At 55.1% G+C, this 9,361-nt stretch overlaps 1 protein-coding gene across 1 annotated transcript; it reads right to left on the bottom strand.

The window, feature by feature from the left end:
• Positions 1-1,729: 1,729 nt before the first annotated feature.
• On the bottom strand, positions 1,730-8,560 carry DUSP26 (dual specificity phosphatase 26). The gene is made up of 4 exons (XM_020910126.2): positions 8,242-8,560; positions 5,860-6,152; positions 3,688-3,902; positions 1,730-2,555 (listed from the first exon to the last, which is right to left on the bottom strand). The coding sequence occupies exons 1-4, from the start codon at positions 8,356-8,358 to the stop codon at positions 2,356-2,358; spliced, it is 825 nt and encodes a 274-aa protein (XP_020765785.2). The 5' UTR covers positions 8,359-8,560; the 3' UTR covers positions 1,730-2,355.
• Positions 8,561-9,361: the final 801 nt, after the last annotated feature.

Raw genomic sequence — 9,361 nt, 5'->3', positions numbered from 1 at the left:
CCACTCCATTATTCTCACCTGGGAAATCCCATGGACAGAGGAGCCAGGGGAGAGAGGTAAATTAATGTCACCAACACCCATATGGCTGTGTGCTGGGGCCAAGGGTCCTAGCTGTCAGATCTTTTGGCCCCATCTTCCCACCACTGTAATGTGATTATGGGATGCAAGTGTCAAATGAGAGCTTTCTAACACTAAGAGCTAGTAATATGTAATGATTCTGGACCATCAAAATTGGCCAAGCAAGGGACTTCTTGGGTCAGCCAGTGGTTAAGACTCCAAGGCAGGAGGCATGGGTTCAATCCCTGGTCAGGGAACTAAAATCCCATCTGCCTTGCAGTGTGGTCAATAAATAAATAAAAATAATCTCTCTTTGCTTCAGTTAAAAAGAAAAAAAAAATGGCCAAGCAAATGAATGCTTGATAACTATCATCAAGTGACTTATTGTAAAGGCAATTTATTTATGCCTGTGGAAAGTGGAAATCGTTCATCTGTGAAGGCATCTTTGAGCTTTGAGATTCTGAGTTTCTGTACTTTGGGGTAGAATCTATGCTTTAGTTATATTAAGTGATTTTTCTTCTGTATTTTTCACTTTCTTTTATATCCCATCCTTTTCTTCCACTCATGCAGATGTTCTGGGAACACACTGCCCGTTTTTTTTGGTTTTTTTGGCCACTGGAATCTTAGCTTTTTGACCGGGGATTGAATCTGCACCTTCTGTCAGTGAAAGTGCAGAGTCCTAACCACTGGACTGCCAGGGAATTTCTGGGAAACACACCCTTTTAAAAAGAAGGGTGTGGTGGAAAAAAAAAAAAAAGAGAGAAGGATGTGGTGGCTGGCAGTTTGGCAGCTGGAATACTAAAAAAGACCGTACTATTCACTCTGGTGGTTGACTCTATTTTTGGACGAGATTTACTAGGGGGATTATGTTACCCTCTTCCGAGGAAAACCTGGAAAGATTAGAAGAGGAAGCAATCACATCACCTCTCCACCCCTCGTCTCCAATTTCTTGGCATGAGGCAAAAACCCAACTCATGATTTAGGGCTGGGATTGATTTAAGGTTAATATTCTGCTCTTCCACGAGAATGGGGGACTTGATATAGAAAGCAAGCTGCCTTTTTGAAAATAAGTTATATTGCGTTTGCCAAAAAGCTCGTTCGGGACTGGAAAGCCCCGAGTGCATTTTTGACCACCCCAGTATTTCTTACACACCGGAGTTTGTGAACAGAGACCTATTTTAAGCTTCGAAGATACCAGTGTGCGGAGTCCCACCCCAGGTTGCAACTTTGACTTTTGGTTCTCTGCTGCCCCCGGGTGGACATAAATGGAAATAACAAGATATCCTTAGAGCGGGCATTGGAATCGGACTTGGCAGAAAACTCCCTTAAAAACTGGAAACGTTAGTCGCTCAGTCGTGCCCGAGTCTTTGTGATCCCATGGACCGTAGCCCGCCAGGCTCCTCTGTCCCTAGAATTCTCCAGGCAAGAAGACTGGAGTGGGTTGCCATGTCCTTCTCCAGGGGATCTTCCCGACCCAGGAGACCCAAGACCCCTGGTCTCCTGCATCGCAGGCAGATTCTTGACTGTCCGAGCCCCCAGGGATGATCCCCCTTAAGAATCATTGGAGGCACAAGGGCTGGTGCGGGCTCAGGACCCTTAGAGGGGAGCCAGGGACGGCCCTCGGGAAGAGCTGCAGACTCAGACAAGCCGTCAGTGATTCAAGAGGCTCGCGTCGTTTTCACCATTTTTATTTTTCCTGGAGACGCTTGGATCCAGTAAGCGAGCGATCAGCGATAGACTCGAAGTCATGCACCTCTGCCATTTTTGGGCCACGACCAGCACCCGCGGGCTCGGCGCCAAGCCTCCCACACCTCTTCCTGCCGTGTTTGGAGTAACAAGTCTGCAGGCTTCTCTCTTAGCTTTTCGCACCATCTCATCACCGTCTGTCTCTCTGCTCCTGGCCCCACACAACTCGACATCATCACAGCCGTGCCTGCCGCCTCCCCGACTCTCCCCGCAGGGGCACAGGGCAGAGCGGGTCCTTACCAGAGAGGGAGGGGAACACTTGAGCACAAAGAAGAGAAGGGGCCTTGAATCTCCGGGACCACCCTGCCTGGAATCCAGGACCCCAGCTGCCTCCCTCCCAGGCCAGCTCCCTCCTAGGTGACTGTCACCCTGCCCAGCTCACCCCTCCCCATCCCCTCGCAACAGACAGCAGCTGTGGCCTGGGGCCATGTCCCAGCCCTCTAAGGAGAGTAAGGGTTCACTCCATCTCCCCCCAACCTGCCCCCTGGGCCTCCGCTGTCCAGCTGGGATCCAGGGACCCACAGGCCTGGCCTGACCTCCCTATCCCACCCCTCATGCCTCCAGCCCCTGCCGCAGCCTGCGGTCCAAGGCCAGGAGCTGCCTCAAGAAGCCCCGGTTGGGGATGATGCCTCGGTGGTCCTTGACTTTCTTGATGGCCTCCACGAGGGTGAGGCGGTGGTACAGCATGAGGTAAGCCAGCACCAGGGTGGCCGAGCGGCTCACGCCCACGGCGCAGTGCACCAGGATCCTCCCTGTGAACACAGACAGACGGAGAGAGGCAGCTGGGGGACCGTGCGCTGGGCTGGAGGAGGCTGGGGACAGGTGAGGAGGAAGACAGGTAAGCAGAGATGCTTGGAGGCACAGATAGGGGGACGGTAAGAATCTGAATCCCGGCAAATGGGGACACACAGACGGGAAGACACGGAAAACCTGGAGCAGTTCAGCATCCATAAGCCCAAAATGGACTCGAAGAGGGACTTGCCTGTTGGTCCAGCGGCTAAGACCCCAAGCTCCCAATGCAGGGGGCCCCAGTCCAAGACCTGGTCAGGGAACTAGATCCCTCATGCCACAGTTAAGATCCAGAACAGCCAAATAAATAAACAAATAAATATTTAAAACATAACTAACATAGAGCTTAAAAAATAAGAGCTTGAAGGGAGACACTCAAGATTAATGCAAAACCCAGCTTTGTACCAAGTAGAGTTTCCGCTTGATACTCGCTGAGTGTATCCATGGAAAATCCTTTGTGTCTAACTTGGCCCTTCCTCAGTCTCCCATCCATTCTGGGGGGTGGTGGGGGTGGTGGTGTGTGTGTGGGTGATCAGTATATATTTTTTCCCATTTTAAAAAATCTTTTTTTTTTCCTGCGCAATGAACAGCATGTGGGAATCTTAGTTCTCCAACCGAGGATTGAACCCACACCCCTACATTGGAAGAGTAAAGTTTTAGCCACTGTCCCAATACATCTTATATTTTTTAAATAAAATACTTTTTACTTTAAAAAATAAAATATTTTTATATCTTAAATGTATATATACATGTATATATACATATATACATATATATATATTCTCATCACTAAAGCAAGACAGGCAAAGCAAGAATTGTTAGAAAGTCTAGAAATATGCAAAGAAGGCAACAATTAAAAAAATATATATCTCCCATAATCTTCCCGCCCAGGGGCAATTTGCCACTCTCCCGACATTTGGGATTATTTCCTTCTTTTTATGGATTGCATTGAAAAGATGGTTGAGAGAAGAGTTTTCTTTACTGAGCATCTATCACATCACTCAAGTCTCTCTCTCCCCACAACCGGAGCCCCGGGCTCTGCTCTAACTCAGGGTCCGTGGGGCCACCCCCCGCCTCGCTCCCCTCCCTTCCTACCTCCTGGCTGGCTCAGCGCCCGGTGGATGAAGTCGGCGGCCGCCTGGAAGTGGACGCTCATGTCGAAGGCCGGCGAGTCGTGGGCCTCGACACCCAGGTAGCGGATGCCCAGCCCCTCGTAGGCTTCGGGCGTCCCTCGCCACCGGCTGTGAGAGGCGTTGAGGACGTGCGTGATGCCCAGGCGACGCAGCTCACGGTGGTTGTTGGCTATTTCCCTGCATTGAGGAGCAGAGATTGGAGGGGGTGAGGCTGCGGGATGGGACCAGACACCCCTGATCACCGCCTGGCCAACATCACTGGCTCCAGGCCTTCCCTTCTCTTCCTGAGGACCCGGGATTCGAAATGACTCTGAGTCTTGTCCTGGAGCAAAGCTGGAAAGTCCTGGAGAGATTTTTGGCCTGGGGGAGAGAAGACAAGAGAGACAGGCAAACTGCAGCCCTGATAACATACGGAAAGATGCTCGGAGGCCACAGGATTTTATTAATACTTGATCCGTGAGAAAGAGCAACAGGGTTTGTACTTCATGGAAGGAAGTACCTGCCAACAGTGGCATCTAGCTGGAGAAAGATTGGGGCATCTCGGGAGAGACAGGTTTTCTTCACACCAGGGCATTCAGGTAGAGAGAGGAGGTCAGTGGATGGGTCTGGACATGGCAGGGAGGATCTGGACACTGGATGGCTTGTTGGAGCAGCTCACGTTTAACCTTGTAACCTTGAATTGCTTTGGTTCTCACCACTCCTCCATTACTTGATTTTTATAAAACTATTTTTTTTTTCTGGCTGTCCATGTGGCCTGCAGGATCTTAGTTCCTTGACTAGGGATCGAACCTGTGCACACTGAAGTGGAAGCAGGGAGTCCTAAGCACTGGACAGCCAGGGAAGCTCCTTTCCCGTTTAGACTCTCTCTGATGCCCAGAATCTTCTTGTGTTTTGCCAGTTACTCCAAGCCCATGGTTACCCTGCGGATGTCACCTGCAGGGGTTTCCGTGGTTCACAGCCCTCAGCTCATGCCAACAGGGTCATATCGAATGCCCTGTCTAGTGCCAGCTCCTGGAGCCGAAAGCACCCTGAACTTGAACCTCTAAGTCCTGGGCTCTGCTTCTTACGACCCGTGGGACCTTGGGCCAGTCCCAGCTTCTCTGAGCTTCCAATTCCTCCTGTGTAACCTGGGGATAGTGGTACCTACCTCACCAGGCTATCATGAAGATCAACAGAGAAAAAGCCTGTGAAAAACTCCTCGAAGGCTCTAAAGCTCTCGGATAAGACCTCTAGGGCCTCCTTTCTCTGACTCCCGTCTCTCTGTCGCCCCCATCTGGCAGAGCCTCTGCATACTCTGTGGCTTGGCTTGGTTCACCCCCCGCCCCCCCCCCCCCCACACTTTTTGTTATATGTGCTAAATCGCTTCAGTACGACTCTTTGTGACCCTATGGACTGTAACCCACCGGGCGCCTCTGTCCACGGGCTTCTCCAGGCAAGAATACTGAAGTGGGCTGCCATGCCCTCCTCCAGGGCATCTTCCCGACCCAGGGATCGAACCCAGGTCTCTTACATCTTCTGCATTGCCAGGCAGGTTCTTTACCATTAATGTCACCTGGGGCACCACTCGCCTTACCAGCCACTGTTCCTGGCCCCAGTGATAGCTTTTTCTCAGGGCACAAAGATGGACGGTCAGATAAGTCATCTATGATGTCCAGCCCACAGCACTGGCATATGAAAATGCTAATGCATTGTGCTAAATGAATGACACGATTACGCGAACTGAGCCTGTCTGTCCAGAATTGGGTCTATCAGTAATCCTGTCCAACCTAAGAGACACTGGTTCGATCCCTGGGCCTGGAAGATCCCCTAGAGGAGGGCCAGGCAACCCACTCCAGCATTCTTGCCCGGAGAATCCCATGGACAGAGGAGCCTCCTGGGCTACAGTCCATGGGGTCGCGAAGAGTCCAACTTGACTGAAGTGACTTAGCACATAGGTAATCCTGTCCACCCTCCCCAGCCCTCCAGACTCCACTCTACCCATGTACCCCCTCCCTTCCATCCTCAATGTGGAACCAGCAGCACAACTCCACGCCTCTCTGCCACCCCTCTTTCTTCTTGCACACACACACACACACACACACACACACACAGCCCCCACACACGCAGCCGTGGCCCCAGTCAGCCGGGTACGTACTGGTCTCCGAGGTAGAGGCCCGGCCAGACCTCGTCGGCGTGGTTACAGGCGGTCTTGCCCGTGTAGAGCAGCCTCTCCAACTCGAAGACGTTGAGGAAGGGGTGCTGGACGGCGGGCGGCTCCTCCAGGGCGCCTCTCACCCGGACGGGAGACCTCGAGCCGCTCCGGGAGAAGCGGGCCATGAATGTCACCGAAGCCCAGAGCCAGTTGCCGGGACACATCTTAGAGGCGGCAGGAGGCCTGGCAGCCACCGGGGTGCGCGAGGTGAGGCGGGGCGGGTGTCCAGGTGGCAGCTGCCGGCAGAGGCGGGGGTGTGAGTGCCGCCTGGGCGCGTCCGGGGCGGCGGGGTCCCTTCCCGCCCCCGGGGAGAAGGTTCTGGAGAAGGACGGTGAAGTCTGGCCCTGGGAGGGGCGGGCGCTCTGGACGGTCGTCTCCTTTGAGCGGCAGCAGCTCCTGTCGCCCTGCTCTTTGGCTCCGCCAGCCAAGGAGGTGGGAGCATCACATGTTCTTGTTTACGGGCCGAGGCAGCGGCCCAGCTGCTGGGCGTCTGCTCCGCCACCCCACCCCCACTCCGCACACACAGAGTCAACACACACACACGCACACACATTTGGGATCTGGGTGGCATGGCCCAGTGCTGGAAGCCCTGCCAGCCCGCGTCTAGGTCTCATCTGCCTGGGGCTGCTGGCAGACAGGCTGGGGAGCTGGGAGTGGGGCTTGGGGGGAGGTTCTGGATCCATCCAGAAGGAGTTGGCCTGAAGCCAGCAGCAGTTGGGGCCAGTGACACAGCCCCGCCGGCCTGGGGGGGTGGGGTGGTGGTGGTGGATGGGGGGGGAGATGGGCCGCTTTAACCCCTTCCTGCCCTGCTCTGGGAAGTCCAGCCGGGGGGATGATGGGGCGCGTAGGGAAGAGTAGTAAAGAGGAAGCTGAAGTTTTTGAAAAACACTCGCTGAAGACCCGGGTTAATGGAAGGAAGCGCCAGTTATCTGGGCAACACAGGCAAAGCAGCCTCCCTTGGTCAATGTAACAGATGTCACTGATTAAACCTCATCTCTCTGGGTCCAGGCAGGGCTGGAGTACTCTGTGTGTGTGTGGGTGTGTGGGTGTGGGTGTGTGTGTGTATGTGGGTGGGTGGGTGGGTGTGGAGGGGCAGAGGCTGGGGGCTGGAGGAGGGAAGAAAGTGAAGAAATGGGGGCTCCTGCCTGGCCCAGGGGCTCAGAGTGTGGAATGAGCGCCTGTGTTGCTGGTGAAATCAAGTGACCCTATTTAGCACACGGGGGTCCTCAATGAGGGGCCTGACTCCCTGTGAAGAGCAGGGACCACGCGTTGAGCTGTGGAGCTGGGAAGGGCCAGCCTTTGAGACTCACCCTGGGAGCTTCAGGCAGGGGGGGATCGAAGCAACAGCCCCCCACTCCAGCGCCTCTTATCTCCTCTTCCTACCCCTCCTCCTCCTCTTCCTTCTCCTCCTCTGCAAGGTGATCCTGGCCCTCGGAAAAGTGGGCGGCCCTGAAGAATCCCCCTCCCACGCCTCGTCCTGTCTTCTGCCCCAGGGGCTCAAGGCACGGTCCCCAGTGAGAGGCCATCTTCGTCCTGTCCCTCCCCGCCCCCCCTCCCCCAGTCTCAACAGGGGCCCAGTTCTCCCCAATCCCGGTCCCCCCAGGGCCAGGAGAGCTCCAGCACTCAGAAGGAAGGCATAAGAAGCAGGGGTCTTAGGTTCAGGACTGGTGAAGGGAGGCTGGATCTTAGAGTGTTGAGGGGTTATTTAGGAAGAGAGATCCCCCCCTCCCCAATGGCTGATCAGAAGGAGTGTAGAAAGAGAACACGGTAGCAATCACGGCCACCTCCATCACCACTGCCACCATCCTGACCATCATCCCCACCACCATCACTGTCATCCCCACCGGGATCGACATTTTCATCATCAGCATCTCCATTATCATCATCTACTTTTGCTCCGCAGGCCTGAAGACCTCACCACTTGGCTCCCAAACAACATTTTCTGGGAACAGAATGCTGCTGCCTGTGTGATGCTGATGGTGGAAAGAAAGCGGGAAGCAGCCCAGGTGTAGCGGGAGCTCCGTGGCACTCGCTTTCTCCCCATTCCGTCCCTGGACACGCTCCAGCCCCATCCGCCAGCTTTTGGGGGCCCCGGGCCGCGGCCCCCCTCCCATCCTCCCTCCCTCTGCTGTGGTTGTAACAGGTTCATGGCTGTCGCCCAGTCCTCGCCAACCCAGACAGCCAGGCGTGGAGGGAGGGAGCCCCGGGAGGGCCCCGCCGGCGGGCTCCCGGGCCCCTTTTAACCGCCCCCCCCGCCCTGATCCCCCGCCCCAGCCCCCCAGCCCCGACCCCCGGCGCCTCGCCCACCCGCCGCGGCCCCGCTACCTCGGGAGGCGGCGCGGGTCTCAGTCCCGGAGGCGGATCGCAGGCGCAGGCAGCCCCACGGCCATGACTCCGCCGCCGCCTCGGTCTGGCTTGGCAGACCGGTTGACGGATTAGCATCTATTTTTAAGCCATTACACGCACGTCGAAGCGGGGCTGGTGTCGGTGTGCGCGTGTGTCGGCGACACGCAGGGACCCGGTCTCGCACCCGGGGGCCCGAGCGGACCGGCGGCGTGGGCCACGCAGCCCGCACCCCCTGCGGCCCCGCCTCGCGGGCATGCTCGTGTGTATGTGTATTTTCGGAGCTGCGCCAATGACAGGCACTTTGCCTAAAGCTGACATTATGTAAGGCGGCCCAGACGGTGTCTTGAGCACACACGCTCCTCCCCGGCAGCATTAATTACACAGACTCCAGGACGATGCCCACTCACTTGTACATGTCTCCTGCGCCAGAACACTGTGGCGCAAATAACTCTTGTCCTTAACCCTGATTAGTATTTTCTAAGCACGGTGTACCCTCTGCTCCACAGATCTTAACTCATTTTATCTTCATCGCAGTCTCTGAGGGAGGAGAGGATATTGTTATTGTGCCCATTTTAGGGAGGAGGAGAAGGAGGCATCCAGAGGCGAAGTAATTTGCCCAGGGCACTCCCTAGGCGCTGCCAGGCAGCCTGGTTGCCTGCCTGGGAAGTTCAATTCCTAAGGGCTTTCTGAACAGGTGTCAGCCCTTCCATCCACCCACTCCCCCCACCCCCCCACCCCCCAACACACACACAATGGAGAAGGCACAGTGGATTTCTCTTTCTTTTTTTGAAAAGGTATTTATCTGGCTGCTCCGGGTCTTAGCTGTGGCATGTGGGATCTAGTGCCCGGACCACGATAGAACCCAGTCCCTCTGCACTGGGAATGTGGAGTCTTTACTGAACCACCAGTTCAGCACAGTGGCTTTTTATCAGGAAGCCATTTTCACCAGCTCAGCTCCTTGTGAATTTCCTTTTCCTCTGCTCCTGAAGAAATTCACATGTTGCCTTTTGGTGATACTTAGCTTCACTTGCTTTTCTACCCTAAGTACCTTCTTGGCTCCCGTATTGTAAACACTTCGAAGGCAAGGACTGTGTTGTGG

This window comes from Odocoileus virginianus, chromosome 32 (genome assembly GCF_023699985.2).
Source record: "Odocoileus virginianus isolate 20LAN1187 ecotype Illinois chromosome 32, Ovbor_1.2, whole genome shotgun sequence".
In the NCBI taxonomy this organism is placed as follows: Eukaryota; Metazoa; Chordata; class Mammalia; order Artiodactyla; family Cervidae; genus Odocoileus; species Odocoileus virginianus.
The sequence above is the reverse complement of the archived record's forward strand: the minus strand, read 5'-3'. Positions and strand labels throughout refer to the sequence as shown.